Here is a 17,651-nt window from a genome sequence, read left to right as displayed (position 1 = left end):
CTGGGCTGCCTTGTCTGGCCTCAGTGGGAGAGAATGTAACTAGCCTCGCAGAGACCTGAAGTACCATGGTAGGGGGATAATCAGGAGAGCTTCACCTGCTCAGAGAAGGGAAGAGGGTTAGGGGAAGAATTGTGGGAGGAGGTGACACGGAGGGGGGCAATAAGTGAAAATAAGTAAAGAGAATAAACAACCAAACAACCCACAAAAAACAGAACACACCCATAATGTCAGTGACAACTAGACATATCTCCACATATAATGTCTAAAACCCAGTGTAAGAAGAAAAGTATTTCTTTGATCAAATGCCACAGTAACAAATAAAAGTTTGGTTTCTGTCCAAAAGGGGTGGGAGAACTTATTGTATAGGACTCCATTTGCCCAAGAATTTAAGGCCAACAATAGACAATCGGGACTTCACAAAATTAAAAAGCTTGAGCATAGCTAAAGAAACAATCAGGTTGGTAAAGGGAAGCCCTCAGAAATAGAGGGCAAATTTGGCACCTATATATCTGACAGAGGATTAATATAGAGAATATATTTTACAGACAAAATCATCCTATCTTTGTTATTATACCAAAACCAGGTTATGGCACTATAGAAAATAAAAATAAAGATCAAGTCTTTTGATGAGCAGACATGCAAAAATTCTCTACCAAGTACTTGCAAACTGAATTCAGGCATGTCTTAAGATCATACATTATGACCAAGTGGCTTTCCTTGGTCAAAGGCAAGGTTGGTTCAACATATGTAAACCAATAAATATAATACATAATATGAATAACTTGAAGGTAGAAAATACAGAATTTCTTTTGTTTAGTCTTAAAATCTTTATTTTCTTTTATAATTTTTTATTAACCATTCCATTCATTTACAATTAATTTTAATCGCTGAAATGACATTTGGCAGAGTTCAGTGTGACATCTGTATGAATAAACATCCTCTAGATACCAGGAATATATCAAGCATGCCTCAGAACAATAAAGGATAAAGACAGAAAACCTAGAGCCAACATGAAGTTAAATGGAAACAAACTGCTAGTGTTTCCTTTACAATCCGTCACAAGAGAAAGAGCCCTACTCTGCCTTCTCTTATTCAATATATTTGACAAAGCCTTAGCTATAGCAATTGGGCAAGTGGAAGTCTTTAAATAAAAGAAACTGGGAAAGGAAACTGTCAAATCATTTCTATTACAGATGCCGTCTATTAGGCAACTCATAGGTCTGATCAGCACCTAAAATAGAGACTCGGGATTTAAAGTCAATATAAAAACCATTAGCCTTCATACATGGCAACACTGTATCCTCATGAAAAAAAAGTTCCATTCGTAATAGCTATAAAAAAGTAAGTACCTAGGCATACATCTAACCAAAGAGATGAAATAGCTGTACACTGACAGTGGTTATTTCAGAGGCTTCCTTAATAGAGCTGTGTGATGTTTTAATTTTTTGAGATCATTATGATAAAATAATTTTATAATTAAATAAAATAGTTTTAAGAACTCTACCTAGGTTACGAGCAATGATGTCGATTTTCTTTTGGACATGAAATGACCTGGATTCTTTTTCACAATCACACTGAGTGCTTTTCCGTTGAGAAGAGATTTAAGTGCCGGGGGTAATATGTAGTGTTCGTATTCTCAAAGAAACTAATGTGCAACAAGAACCATTGGATGAAAGCTTCAAGCTGCATCTAAAATCAAAACTTGTTTTAGCACTAGAATAATACAGTGTATAAAAATATAATGTATACATTCTGAGAAGTTTTAAAAACTATCTTTAAAACAAAGGTGCCTGGAGCAAATTGAATTCCTACCTAGATCTTTGTTTGCTTCTTTCTTCCTTTTTTTCCCTTTTTTCCTATTTGTGAAGGAGAGTGACCTGAAGAGATAGTTAATGATCATTGAACTGAAAAAAATGCTGAGAGGCTTTAAAGTGGGACTCTCAGAGCAGGTACAGGTGGGACATGCCACACTCGCTGTAGAAGCCTGAGTCCAGGTAAGATGCTTTGTGACTATTTTGATCATTTCTTCAGTGTTTCTTCTCAATACAGAGGAAATATATGGGAGTGCTCATGGTACCTGGCCTGAAATGGCATAAGTTGTATGGCTTGAATCTTCTGTACAGATCTCAGAACCTGTTACCAATCCCTTGAGGCAACAGTTGTGGCTCAGGTTTACACATTCCCAAATTATAGTAAGTAGTGGATAATTTTAAATAGGGTTTGAAAACAATTACCAGTTCTGTTTAAACAAATTAATCTTCTAGTCTGGGACAATGAGCCATGGGTTACCACCTTAACATTCACTATGGAGAATTATTTTACCAACCACACAGAATGAATAATTGTCAATTCTCTCTCTCTCTCTCTCTCTCTCTCTCTCTCTCTCTCTCTCCCCCCTCTCTCTCTCCCCCCTCTCTCTCCCTCTAACTTCCTCTGACCTGATCAACATGTGTTGTCAAGTTACATGATAAATAGGAATAGGCAGGGCTTCACATTCTCTGAGTGGACTCTGCTCTCTCTTAGATGCCATCTTCTGTGTGACTCAGATGAAGGGAATGTGAAGAGTTTTACTGATGGCTTTATCTCCAATTAAGATTTTAAAATTATGACTATCATAGCTGCCAGCACAAGGGGATCCCCAAGAATGCTGCTTTTCTTCTCCCCTTTGCAAAGCTGATAAGAACATTGTTATTGTCAAAGTAAGATGGGGATCCAGAGTCCCCAACTCCTAATGACAGGTGTAGGTGTGTCCTGTTTCCCTTTTCCACCTTGGGTCCTTGAGCAGATGGCTCCTTGTTTATGTTGCATTCCTGTGACCCATGAATAATAAATGCAGACACATAGAAGCAGAGTCTGGCACTGCTTCCATGCCATCTATCTGAGAAGACTGCATTCTCCTCAGGGAAGATTGGTATTGTACATTCAGATGTCTGCGGTCATCTGAAAACATTCTTTGTTTGAAATTATCTTTTAAATCATTTAGAACCAAAAAACCCAACACATTCAGATAAAAATACATCCCATACCTCCAAATAAAGCTTCAAGTTCCAAAGTACAGAAATATTTTATCATATAATTAAAATCCAGACTGATCTTCTCACCTCCAGGTTATTCATATCAACTTAATGTCTGTGAGAAACAGGGAGCAACAAGTTGTCTTTCCAAACTTTTGTTGCTTATCCTCCCTACAAGGTTAGAAGTATACACAGTTATCTAGTCTGAGAACAGAGGGAAATACAGAATGTGATGTTTGACTGATACATTTACTCCATGAATATGAGACCTGGAATGATTGTTTTGATGGAAGTAAAGACAATATTGAAAAGAGATGCTTGGGGGAAGATGCAAAACCTTGAGCTGAGGAATACTTCAGGTTAAGAAGAAACGTCCAAAGGGTGGATAGTTTTCTTCTTGAAATAGGACTCTATGTGTAGAGGGCTCTCTGTGAGTGAGTTGAAAATGAAACTTTAAACAAGAGCTGGCTTTAGACTGTGAAGACACCAAATGGAGACTATAAATTGCATTTTGTATGGTATAGGGAACCCTGAAAGATTCTAATGCCAGGTAGATTGTACATGGGAAGGCAGGCAAGGATTGAGAATAAAAAGTTAATCCATTGAAGAATGGGAAGGTTGAGACAGGTGTCCTCAGGAGTTTCAGAATATATATGAAAGTTAGGTGTAAAGCATTAAAAAAAGAAAGACAGTCTACTACATAAGCCATTTCTACTTGAGATTACTTGGTAAAAACTATTTCCTAATGTTTAATACTGAACAAAGATATGCATGAGAAATTGTTGTTATACTTATACTTATTACAATCTCAACACAACATATGATTGATTCTTGGCTCCTGCCCCTACCCGGGAGCTGAAAGGAAGTGGGTGGGTACTAGATTGGCAGAAACTTGTGAAGAAAATGGAATGAGTGGAGTTTATTTATTTATTTATACACAGGGATCATTTTTGTGGTCTACATATTTTTATATTTATTCACATATTTATGAGTGATGATACTTCAATATTTTGTTGATTCATATGTATTTGTAGAATTATATAATTGTCACACATACACAAATACATTGCTTTTTTTCCACATAGATTCTTATAGTCAAAGTGGCCTAGAACTTTTTATACATTGCTAATCCTGGCCTTCAGTTGCCAAACCTACTCCTCTTCCTCACAACTGCTGGGATGACAGTCATATAACACCAAGTATAGCAATAACCATGTGTTATATAACACTGTGGCAGCAATAGATTTCAAAATGCATAGTGGTAAGGATTTCACTCAATGGAAAACCTGCATGCACAGGACATGAAATCATTCCATAGAACCCATATTTTAAAAATACCTTGGTGTGATGGTATGTGCTTATATTCCCAGAACTTCCTGGATGAAACAGGTAGATCCCTGGGACTCTCTGGCCAGCTATCCTAGTTTACTAAGTGAGTTTCAGGCTGCTAAAAGTCTCCATTTAAAAACAACAACAACAACAACAACAACAAACATCAGTTGAGATTGTCCTCTGACTTCACATGCACTCGTGTATGCACAAACAAACATACTTCACACAAACACACACACATACATGCTGACACAAACCCACACACTCAAACATATGCACCTGCACACACACATGCATCTGCATATACTTGAATAGGGACACAAACACATACATACACCCACATGAATAAGCATGCACTTGCACATAGAAGACCATGCACACACATACAAACATACACCAGAAAAAAGATAAAATCATGGCTAATGTACACAGTCATCCCTCATTATTCATAGATTGACCTTAAACAAGCTTCTTATTCATGACACCAAGGCTGCTGGTGCTTTGTGGCTGATGGCCAGCATAGGCCAAAAGCCAGAAAGCTTGGATTGTCAGTGGAGGGCATAGGTAGGTTAATAGTTAAGGTTATAGGAGGTGTCAACATGTGATCTGCTCTCAGTTGTTTTGTAAATAGTCTGCACTTTTGTGGCCTTTTTTGGTTACCAAGTTCACTCCTTAAAATATGGCAAAATTCAATGCAGGATTGTTCATACAAAAGTACCTGATTAAGACCAAAACTATTTCTGTGTTTGTGTGTGTGTGTGTGTGTGTGAGAGAGAGAGACAGAGAGAGAGAGAGAGAGAGAGAGAGAGAGAGAGAGAGAGAGAGAGGAGAGTTTGAGTATAACTGTTAAATAACTTCCAGGCTGACTTGACCTAGCATTTTATACTCTATTCCTTCTATGTTAAAGATGTGAACATATATTCAGTAAAGTACTTTTCAACAGAAATATATATGAAACATTACATTAGTTGGTTAAACTGTTGTGGCAGAAAGTGGCCAGGAATCTGCACTGCCACATCCTCTAAAATTGGTGTTTAAAAGTTTACTAATTCTACATTCTAATCAAATTTACAGATTGTCATTAGTATAAATGATAGCTATTAACTGAACATTTACTATCTAAGGAAACATACTGTATAGTAGGCAAATCTACTAGTCAAGTTTATGTTTCTCTGTGTCTATAGATAATTTCGATGACTCAGATCTACCCATCTGTGAAGTCTTCTTATACAGTAATTGTTGTAAGTCATATAATGTTTTCTCTGTTTGAGTACTTGCTATATGTAAAGCCCATTTTGGAACTTTATAAAATTCTAAAGAAAATTTAATGCACAATTTTCTTTCTTAGGCCATATAACCTAGACATGCAGAGTGATATCAGAATCATATTTTCTATAATTTAATTCTTTTGTTCATTTCAAATATAAATAAATCTTATTTAACTTACTGATTTTACATTTCCTTTAATAAATTTACCAATTTCAATTTAAAAGTCTCCCTGAGGTTAGGGCAATGTGTTTTATTTCTCAATTTTGTGAACAGCATTTACCTAGTTCACTTCTTGAGAACTAAGCCCTTAATAAATATCAGTGACAGAAGGGTTGGGGTTGACATTATGGCTTTTCTTGTTCCTAAGTTATATTGTTAACATAAAATGAATGGCACCTTTTCTCCCAGTGTAGGTGGTCATTTCAAAGGAAGTGTTTATCGACAGTGATTGCAGACATTCCCATCACAACTACTGTTCAATCATGGACCAAACTCAGCATTCAAGCAAAGCTGCAGAGGCCCAAGCTTCAAAACCAGAGAATACAAGGCTCTGCGATGGATTCAGGGTAGGATGAGTGTCAAATTTCCACACTAAAATTAGTAAAGAGGGAATTCAGTTAATTAAAAGAGCAATATGTTTCAGATTAGAATTTTCACTGAAGTATGAAACTTTCATAACATCATTATATCTTGATTTAAGTGTTTTAAAATTTGGGTAAAGTTTTTCTTTTGTGGTATTTCAGGTGTTTGAATATTTATTGACATTGGAAAATTAGAAATATTTTGATATCTGCTCTGATTGTTGATGGTCCAAGAGATAACTGTTAAATGTTAAATAAATGATTTATGTGCTATGTAAAATATTCTTGGAAGCAAACTAAAAATCTAGACTAGCATCTAAAAGTCAATTTATAATCTCAAACTGTTGAATTATTCTTTCCTTAATATTTCCTTAGTTATTCTTAAAATTGTGATAACAAAAGAACATAGTCTGATGAGAGAGAAATTGTCATTAATAAAAAGACATGACAGAAAGACATAGTCAAAAACAGTACAGTTCTTTCCTTTTTTTTCTTGTCTGAAAATGCAATAATATTACCCTTTGTTCTGTCATAAAACTTATGGGTAAGTGATGGCCTAGGTGACTCCACACACAGGAAAAATGACAAGAGTGACATGAAGAGGCCAAGTCAATAAAGTTTAGACAACCTGATCCAAATCATCTTTCTTATAAAAGAAAAACACTTGTACCCAAGATAAAGCCTAAACATCTTGTGATGGACAAGACATCATTTGTGATTTTCTTTTCCTAGCACTTTAAATTCTTTACCTAGAATGAAGACAGTACAGCTAATATTCAGTGGCAAGATTGTTGTAATAAAAACAGTCCATTTTAACTTTATCCAAAAAACATAAATTACGTTTGTTTTGAGTGACTTCTGGCAAATCTGTTCTGGTGAAATATCTGAATAATGTTTAAGTGGAAGGGAAGTTTAGGAAAAGTACTGGTCAACACAGTGCAATGACAATATATCTCTGGGATATTATGCTGTGTTACAACATATCTCTGGGCTATTATGCTGTATTACAATGCATCTCTAGGATAGCATGCTGAGTTACAATGTATCTCTGGGACATTATGCTGAATAATGGTAATTTCATTTCCATGCATTATTATGAAAAGATATCTTTTGCAGAACTTCTGGAGAACAGAACCAGAGTAGGTGATAAATATGCAAAGCACGTTATCTAATCAAAAAGAGAAAACACTAGTAATAATGACTAACACATATTGTATACTTAATGCATAAGTATACAGGTTCTACTCTACTGTTTTATTTCTGCTAATGGACTTGATCCTTTGAACAATTTCATCAGCCAGATATTATTATCTCTATTTTATAGATAATGAAAGAAGCCTTATATGCACCCAGAGAAGATGGGTCTTCTTAAATCTTGTTAACTTGGTTTTCTATTGCTGTTCTAAAGACCATGATAAAAAAAATTTGGGGAAGAAAAGATTTATTTCATTTTACACTTCTAGGTTAGTCTAGCACTGAGGCAGAATTTAGCAGGGCAAGAACCTGTAGTTACAACTGAAGCAGAGCCCATGGAAAAGTGTTACTGGCTTGTTCCCCATGGCTGACACTAAGTCAATCATTAATCAAGAGAATGTCATATAAACTTTCTTATAAGCAATCTTACAGAAACACCTTCTCAAATGAGGTTTCTCTTTCTAGTAACTCTTTTACTTGTGCCTAGTTGAACAAACAAACAAACAAACAAACAAAACAAACAACAACAACAAAAACCGCAAGCCATCTCTAGTCTCAAAGCTTGTAATTGGCATGTTAGTTACTGTTCTCCTGCTGTGAATAGACACTATGACCAAGGCAACTCTTATTTTAAAAAAAATCATTTAATTGAAAGCTTGCTTCCAGTTTATAAAGTTAGTCCATGGTCACCATAACAGGAAGCAGATGGGCACAACACTGTAGTAGGACCTGAAAGCTTTACACGTATCAGGTAGAGAGAAAAACAGACACACAGACACACAGAGGCATAGACACACAGGCAGACAGACAGACAGACAGACACACACACACACGGAGGGAGAGACTTTTTAAATATCAGAACCCACTCCTAGTGACATATCTAATCCAACAAGGCCACACCTACTCCAGTTAGGCTACACCTCCTAATCTTTCCCAAACAGAAGTACTGACTGGGATCCAAGCACTCAAATATATGAGACTATGAGGAACATTCTCATCTAAACCACCAGAGTTGGGGAGCAAAGGGTAGCCTGAGCCAGTCTTATTCTAGAGCCCATATTCTCAACTCTGTCCTATATTATAAAAGTAACTGGATTTATATAATATTAATAAGTAAAACATCCTATGAAAAGTAAGACTTTATTATTGGACAATATACTGTTGTTTTATCCATGTATCTAAAAAATTATCTTCATAGCAAATCACTCAGCATGAATCACTCCTCAGGTTTCACACAAGCCTATGCAGACAACCCACAGTCATGACTGTTTCTGTGGCAAAAATAACTCCTGAGGAACCGAACAGTGACCCACAGTGGTGGGGTGGGGGGCGGGTGGCTGGTGGCGGAAACTGGAGGCTTTGCAGGTCAGCGGGTCTCACAAACATGAGAAAGGGGTCTCGGGAGGAATCCGTGGACTGAGCAGTGGGTCCCAATGACTCGAGGAGGTCTGGAGTTCCAAGAAGTTTATTGTTCATGGTGTAATAGTTGGATCTAGATGTACACCCCCGGTAAAAGCCAGGGGGTGCTGGCTTAAATAAGGAGGGGGAAAGAGGAGGGACTGGGGAGGAATAACATAATTGAGTCATGCCCCCGGCCTTTAGATAACTCATGAATATGGAAATCTCTTGAGACTGAAGCCTGTTAGTCACGCCCTCTCTAGCCAAAGGTGACTGCAAGGTGCAGATCAAATGGAGATCACACCATATGTCAGGAGCCTGGATTCTGGGAGTGTGGCAGAACAGATGCTCGTCCCTCATAGGAAATGGACACCTATTGGGTCTCCAGGCTATTTCCAGCCAGAGTCTCAACCAAAACCAGCCATCCTATGAAGGTCCCACATGTATCCAAAGATCTAGTGGATACAAATGTCTAGGAATGAAGTGTATAATGAAGTCACACAGTAATGTGCTTTGAATCATACTGATGACATACTTTTGTAAATCTTTGCCTTGAGCTAACTAGGTTTCAGAGAGCTTACTACTTGCTGTATCTGCTTCTGAGATTTGTATATGTCTGTACTATAATAGGCATTCTTTAATAGTACAAAAATATTGTATTATCACCTCAAAACAAAATAAGAGAAAGATGAAACTCTCCCATTCTGACTTTGTTGCAAACTTCATTTCTAGAGTAGTGTGAGTGAAGAACAAAAATATTGTCCATATTCTTTCCACAGCATGTATAAAGTCTTACCTCCCTTAAACACCCATTTAGAAAGAAGAGTAGTACTTCTTTAAAAAAACACTGATGCATACATGTCGACTACTGAAAGTTGCTAGTTGACATTTGTGTTCCCTATAGAGAAGTAAGCCTTCTTTAAAATTAAACACATATATAATGATGTGAATAATTCTTTGTATTTAAAAATTCTATTTGCTCTGCCACATTATCCATTTTCCCAAACCATGGCAATCAGTAATCCTCCTATTACCTACAGTTACACTTTTACAGAATGTCATACGATTGAATTCAGCCTTATCAGAGTGGCTATTGTCAATGAACCTGGCTTGAGCTTGGGTCCTTTGGAGCATTAAAAAAATGATTTTTATAGCATATTTATTTATGGTAATTAATATCAGTCTGCTGATATTCCATTTAGTTATATGTGTATTAATAAACATCACAGTTGCTTTTTTCATATTAGAAATTATAAATAACATTGCTGTACACAACTCATCTGGGCACAAAGTTTTGTGTAGATACAAATTTTAATACCCTTGACCAAATACCAGAATGTAATTCTATGGTGAGAATATTTTATGAGAAATTGTTTAGCCATCCTCTAAAGTAGCTGTACTGATCACTGTAATGTGATGTTATTCTCAGCAAGACATGGGTCTACTTATTCCAGATAACCAACATGTCAAAGTACAGATATTATCAAAGTCTTACCTGATGAACCATGAGTTTTAGTGAGGTTGCTTACAGGAATACAGGTGAGAATTTACAGGAGGAGAAGGCAGCTGTGCCACCAGAAACCACGTCAGCATGGGAGCTGGGAACATGGAGCAAACCTCACATCCTGAAGGCAGCTCAACTTGTTAGAGAATAAACTTTCCTGGTAGTTCAGTGGGTCTCAGCCTCTTCCAGGTTGCTTAGCTACTCTCTGTTTCTATCAGCCTTCTCAGTTCATCTGAATGTGTCTCTCAGTTTTTAATATTCAAAGATGATTCATGAAGAAGATGCCTAAAGAATCTGGTCAGTTTTGGGGGACCCCCTCAAGTCCCAGCATTGTTTACTACCCGAGCTTAATGATTTTTCCTGCAAGACAGAATGCTTGTGGTTTTACTTTCTTTTTGATATTCTGTCCTAAAATATCTCATAGTTTCATCATTCTTTAATATCCTATGTCTTAATGAGCAAAGGATTATACGCTGGGATAGAAGGTTTTAATCGCCGAGGAAACTGGCCAGTGACAATCATCACCACCAGCAATTTTGGCTCGAGCTATATATGCAAGGGAGGATGGTCCTGTCAGGTGTAGGTGGGAGAGGAGATCCTTGGTCCCACGAAGGCTAGAAGCCATGTGGGAGGGAATTCTAGGGTGGGGAGGTGGGAGTGGGGGGATAGGTGGGGGCACATCCTCATAGAAGCAGGAGGAGGGTGGATGGGATAGGGGGTTTCTGGGTCGGAGGGGGGAATGGGGAAAGGGGAAAACATCTGAAATGTAAATAAAATATCCAATAAAAATAAAAATAAAAGATAAAAAAGAATAGCCCTTGGTATTCATCCTAAGTCATATTTTCTTTCTCAGCAGTCTATATTTTGACAGTTGGAATAATTTAATCCCTGCTGCCTCTCATTTAAATTTACCTTTCAATGGTAGCACAGACTGAAACATTTTTTTTTCTTTTTTCATACGGTTGTCATCTACATACCTTCTTGAAAGAAATGTCTGTTGCAACATATTTCCTAAGGATCTTACTTTCTTTTTTGTTGTTTGGAAAAACACAAAAGCCAGGACAATTTATTGGCTAAACAGTTGATTTTAGTTTATGGTTCCAGAGGGGTGAGTGTCCATCATGCCAGGAAGATATGGCTATAAGCCATATGCATGGAGGCAGGAAAAGAAAACTGAGAGTTTACATCTTAAAACACAAGCATGAAGCAGAGGAAATAGCTGGAAGGAGGACTACATTATATGATCTCAAAATCCACTATTAGTGACATACTTCCTGCACCAAAACCATACCTCCTATGCCTTCCTGAACATAACCATCAAATGAAGACTAAGTATTCAAGTAATCAAGACCATTAGGGGCATTTATCATTCAAATCACTCTTCTAAGCAAATATCAAGATGTTGATTCTTTTCTTTAGCTTTGATTGATTTTATATAAGCAGATATGTCTTTGAGAAGTACATTCTCCCTGTCTGATATTTCTCAGTGTCCTTTATATAGCAGATGTTCTTGATCATAATGGAATTTAACCAAATATTTCTTTGTCCATCAAGACGTATCTTAAAAGACAGCATCACATCTCAGAAGGCATAAGCTTCCTCCAGAGTCGCTGTGAGCAATATCATTTTCCATTTTTTCATTTGAGTCTGTGGTCCTTTATGAGTTAATTGTTGTAAAAGTTATATGGTGCAAGTGTCAATTCATCATTTTGCAATTATGTTTTCTCAACTGTGTTTTTTTTTTTTGTTTCTCCTTCCTGGTATAAGAACAAACTGTCAGTTTCTGTGCTTCTATTCATGAGCTCTCTACTGTGTCTCTTTAGTAAGGTCCTCTATTCTTCCACTAGTAACACTAGTACTACTAGCACCTTTTTGCTGTAGATTTTTAATCAGTCTTGATGTCACATGATGACAGTTCTCTAAATATTTTCTCCTTCAACATTGGATTCCTCATTCTGTGTCTTTTGTCTCTCATATAAACTTTGAAATTACTTTGCTAATGTCTATTAAATTCTTCGCTGTGTTCAATGGACAGTTTGTTAACTGTGTGTGTGGAGTGTAAAAGAACTGACATGTCAGCACTCAGTTTCTCCTGCACACATAAACAGAAGCCCTATTACTTGCCTTGTAAATGGTCTTCCATTTGAAATTGATACTTTTCATCAGCCTTTATTAAATTTATATAAAAACTAATTTTCACAGATGCTAATAAGAACAGTACACTGTTTGTGAGTTTTTCATCTCAACTGTCACTGTACAGTGCTGATATAGTAGAAACTAATGACTTATATATAAACTGTTATTACTACTTTCCTGGTTCCATTTATTTCCTCAGCAATCCTTTTAGATGCCTTGTAAGGATTATCATGTAATATGAATGCCATCTTCTTCTTCCTCCTATTCCAATCTTGAAAACAATATTTCTTTTTTTTTGTTTTGTTTTATTGCATTAGCCATGATGTCGAGTTAACTGCTCACAGGCCAAAATTTTTCTGCATACAGGAAACACACCTCAATGACAAAGACAGACACTAGCTCAGAATAAAAGAATGGGAAACCATTTTGCAAGTAAATGGTCCCAAGAAACAAGCTGGAGTAGCCATTCTAATATCAAATAAAATTGACTTTCAACCAAAAGTAATCAAGAAAGATAAGGAAGGACACTTCATACTCATCAAAGGAAAAATCTACCAAGATGAGCTCTCAATTCTGAACATCTATGCTCCAAATAAAAGGGCACCCACATACATAAAAGAAACTTTACTAAAACTCAAAGCACACATTGCACCTCACACAAAAAAGTGGGGGATTTCAACACCCCACTCTCAGCAATGGACAGATCATGGAAACAGAAACTAAACAGAGACACAATGAAATTAACAGAAGTTATGAACCAAATGGATTTAACAGATATCTATAGAACATTTCATCCTAAAACAAAAGAATATACCATTTCTCAGCACCTCATGGTACCTTATCCAAAACAGACCATATAATTGATCACAAAACAGGCCTCAACAGATACAAAAAGATTGAAATAATCCCTTGCATCCTATCAGATCACCACAGACTAAGGCTGGTCTTTAATAATGACAAAAACATTGGAAAGCCCACATATACATGTAAACTGAGCAACACTCTACTCAGTGATGACTTGGTCAAGGAAGACATAAAGAAAGAAATTAAAGACTTTTTAGAATTTAATGAAAATGAGGACATATGGTACCAAAACTTGTGGGACTCCATGAAAGCAGTGCTAAGAGGAAAACTCGTAGCTCTAAGTGCCTACAAAAAGAAACTGGAGAGAGCATACACTAACAACTTGACAGCATACCTAAAAGCTCCAGAACAAGAAAAACCAAATACACTCAAGAGGAGTAGATGGCAGGAAATAATCAAACACAGGGCTGAAATCAACCAAGTAGAAACAGAAAGAACTATAGAAAATGTCAACAAAACCAGGAGCTGGTTCTTTGAGAAAATCAACAAGATAGATAAACCCTTAGCCATACTAACCAGAGGGCACAGAGACAGTATCCAAATTAACAAAATCAAAACTGAAAAAAGAGACATAACAACAGAAACTGAGGAAATTAAAAAAAGTCATCAGATCCTACTACAAAGGCCTATACTCAACAAAACTGGAAAATCTTGATGTCATGGACAGTTTTCTAGACAAATACCAGGTACCAAAGTTAAATAATGAGCAAATAAACCATCTAAACAGTCCCATAACCCCTAAAGAAACAGTAGCAATCATTAAAAGTCTCCTGACAAAAAAAAAAAAAAAAAAAAAGCCCAGGACCAGATGGTTTTAGTGCAGAACTCTATCAGACCTTCAAGGAAGACCTAATACCAATTCTCGTCAAACTATTCCACAAAATAGAAACAGATAGAAACAGAAGGAATACTACCCAATTCTTTCTATGAAGCTACAATCATGCTCATACCTAAACCTCACAAAGACCCAACAAAGAAAGAAAACTTCAGACCAATCTCCCCCCTTATGAATATCGATGTAAAAATACTCAATGAAATTCTTGCAAACCAAATCCAAGAACACATCAAAACAATCATCCATCATGATCAAGTAGGCTTTATCCTAGGAATGCAAGAATGGTTTAATATTCAGAAATCCATCAATGTAATCCACTATATAAACAAACTCAAAGAAAAAAAACCACATGATCATCTCACTAGATGCTGAGAAAGCATACAGGTTTCTGGAATCTCTGTTCTATTCAGTTGATCCGCAAATCTATAAATCTATGTCTTTACAACTTCCTTTCTTCATGACCCCTTTCATTTCTCAGGTTCTTGCTATGTTGCTCAAGCTTCAAAATGGCTAGCATTACAGGTATACACCAACTCATGAAGTAACACACACACACACACACACACACACACACACACGCACATGCACACAAATATGCCATAATGTACATTACCTAGTTATTATTTTAATGAAATATATTGAAATCTGAATATGTGAGGCATGATTTTCTGCTCAAGACTATTTTGACCCTTGGAGTCATATGAACTTGACATTATTTTGTCCCTTCTCCTTTCCCACTTCTCTTTCTTTTCCTTACCTCCAGTTTCTAGCACTATGGTGGATGTTTATGGTGAAAGCACACATCTTCACTTTCCTTCTCATTTAGGGAATGCCAACAGTTCCAGGTCAAGAAAACTGTTAGTTATAGGCTTATACATATGGGTTCTCTATTCAAGTAGCTCAATTTTTGTTTCTAGTTAGTCTGTGTGGTTTAGCTACTTTTTTACTACTATGATAAAGCATCACTGGATAAAACACCAAAGAAATTTATAGGAAAAAGAGCATATTTATAACTTACAGTTTCAGAGGGTTATAGTCTATAACCTTTTTGGGAATGAGGATGGCAGAAGGCAGGCAGGCATGGATGGAAGAATAGATAAAAGCATCTTGAGGCCGATCATCAATCAGGTAGAGAGGTTTAATTAGGAATGGCCTGTACCTCTGAAAGGTCAAGCTTAAACTCCAGTGACAAACCTTCTCCAACAAGGCCCTAATCCTTCTACAAAAGTTCCATCATCAAATGGGGACTGAGTATTCAAATTTTTGACACTATAGGGGCCACTCTCACTCAGACCAATACATTGTTTTTATTGTGAAAGTGTGTGGCACTTCATAATGTAGTAAAGTTTAATCCCCATCTGAGATTTCTACCCCACCTTTAATCATTTATTTCCAGGATAAAAGACACACATACAACTTTTACATTTACAATAAATCTTAACCTGCACAAAAACTAGGCAGATATCTATACTGTATGCTATTATGGCTATTTCCTAGCCAGTAATCCCATTATATAATTTTCCATGTTTCATCTGGGCTGCTTTTAACTTCCATTGACTCACCTAACCCATGGTAGCTTTCTCCTCTCTTTCCTTATCCCTCGCATGTTTCTCCTTCAACACAAAGCCCAAGAACTCTAAATCCTACTTATGTCTCTTCTGCTCAGCTATTAGCTGTCATCGTATTTATTCACCCATTAGAAATAACTTGAGGACAAGATAACCTAGGGTCCCTTCAGCCTAGGAGTAGACTCATCTTTGGGACAAGTAGGTCTTGGTGGCCTGCACTTAGCATTACAATAAAGAGCAACAACCAAACCTCAACAACATAATGTGTCTTTTTCCCTGCATTTACTAAGATAATAATAAAGCTTTGTTGTTTATTTGTTAATATGGAGTTGAAGATGGACTAGTTTCCATAGATTAAATCATCCTTTCATTTTTGGTTTAAGAATCTCCCCAGCCAACAATTTTTACGAAATTAAAAAGATACCAATTACTCTCCCTTACTTTGAGAGAATTAAACTAAAAATGAAAAATAAAAACAGAAAAAATCGAAGTTTTGAAAAGATTGTGTTTTTCCACCAAAGGACTTTTTGTTTTTACTAATTTAAAATTATGTATACACATGCGTTGGTGTCTAGTTGTGTGTATTTGAGTGCAAGGTCCCACACATTTTAGAAGAGAAGATCCCTGGTACCCTGGAGATAGAGGCTTGTTGTGTTTGTTTGTGTGTGTGAATGAGGGGTATAAAGTCATGTTATGTGGCATGGCATGGTTTATTTACGGGGTTTGTATCCATCTGTCATTCACTGGAGTGCCTTCTTGTCTTCTGCTGGCTCCTATTTGTCTCTATAGCGTTATACCTATATCTATATCACTCATCTCTATCTCTATCATCAATATTTATATCTAATCTCCATCTCTCCCTATCTAAATCTTCTCTCTTGACTGTTTCTTCTTTCATTTTCCCTATGTTTGATTAATCTGTGGCAGAAAGCAAAGCAGGCACGTGTTCTGATGCTACTGTGTTGCTATCTTTACATTAAATACCATCAGGACATACTTCCTGTTGCAACTTTGCTAACCTTTGTGTGTTGTGTTTCTTTTTTTCCCTACTTATGTTTTTTTTTTCTGTCTTTCTCTATGTCCATTGCTTTTCATAGAGGCTTGGTTTTATTTCTTTCTTGTTTCCCTTTGTGTATATCACATATGTTCTTAGGGAAGAGCACTGCAATTGCATTTAAAAATGTATTTTAATGTGATAACAAGCTCATCTGTGTGTAAAATTTCTGTTACTGTTGATACAAATCATCCATTTTTTCACTGAGAAATTTATAACTAAGGATTAAAGAAGAAAACTCTATGCCAGATAGATTGGTGGTTGACCTACTTGGATTTAATAATACAAGTTTCTACTAGAGCTCAAGGCACAAGTCAAGGCCCCAACAGAGTCAGGGTCAGGTGATAGGCCTCTTTCTGTATGTGCAGGTCGACTTCCTCTTAGAGAATCCTCACATGTCAAAGCAAGGGGATCATGCACTGTATTTTCTCTTATCATAAGGCAATCAACCTAGTGTGAAGGTTCAACTCTCAAGAACCAACATCTTCTTCTCAGCCCCAATACTACTGTGGGTATGGTTTCAACACAGGGATTTGGGGTGACACAAACTCACATTCTATAATGTCACATTTTAACATTAACAAAAAGAATTTGCTTATTAATGTGGATATGGGCTAGAAAAAAAGGATGAATCAAAGAAAAAATAAATGATGAATCAATAAGTTTTGTTAGAATAAATCACTCAATATATTGATAATCTTTTTTGTGGTAGTTTGAATGAGAATCACCTCCATAACCTCAATATTGATCAGCTGTTAGAATTGTTTGAGAAGGATAGGGAGTTGTGGCCTTGTTGGAGGGGGTATGTTATTTAGAGTGAGCGTTGAGGTTTCACAAAGCCCATGACATTTCCACCTTCCTTCCTTCCTTCCTTCCTTCCTTCCTTCCTTCCTTCCTTCCTT

At 36.6% G+C, this 17,651-nt stretch overlaps 1 protein-coding gene and 1 long non-coding RNA gene across 5 annotated transcripts in view; one reads left to right on the top strand and one right to left on the bottom strand.

The window, feature by feature from the left end:
* The window catches only part of LOC114632354, an 88,489-nt gene that overhangs the window by 26,432 nt on the left and 44,406 nt on the right, over positions 1–17,651 (bottom strand). The window lies entirely within an intron of this gene.
* The window catches only part of LOC114632353 (solute carrier organic anion transporter family member 1B2-like), a 46,499-nt gene continuing 30,826 nt past the window's right edge, over positions 1,979–17,651 (top strand). The window contains exons 1-3 of the mRNA XM_028780892.1: positions 1,979–1,994; positions 5,531–5,587; positions 6,024–6,181. Coding sequence (XP_028636725.1) covers positions 6,098–6,181 — 84 coding nt within the window. The 5' untranslated portion in view covers positions 1,979–1,994; positions 5,531–5,587; positions 6,024–6,097. The remainder of the gene's footprint in view (positions 1,995–5,530; positions 5,588–6,023; positions 6,182–17,651) is intronic.

Source organism: Grammomys surdaster, unplaced genomic scaffold, assembly GCF_004785775.1.
Source record: "Grammomys surdaster isolate TR1022 unplaced genomic scaffold, NIH_TR_1.0 373, whole genome shotgun sequence".
Lineage (NCBI taxonomy): Eukaryota > Metazoa > Chordata > Mammalia > Rodentia > Muridae > Grammomys > Grammomys surdaster.
The sequence above is the reverse complement of the archived record's forward strand: the minus strand, read 5'-3'. Positions and strand labels throughout refer to the sequence as shown.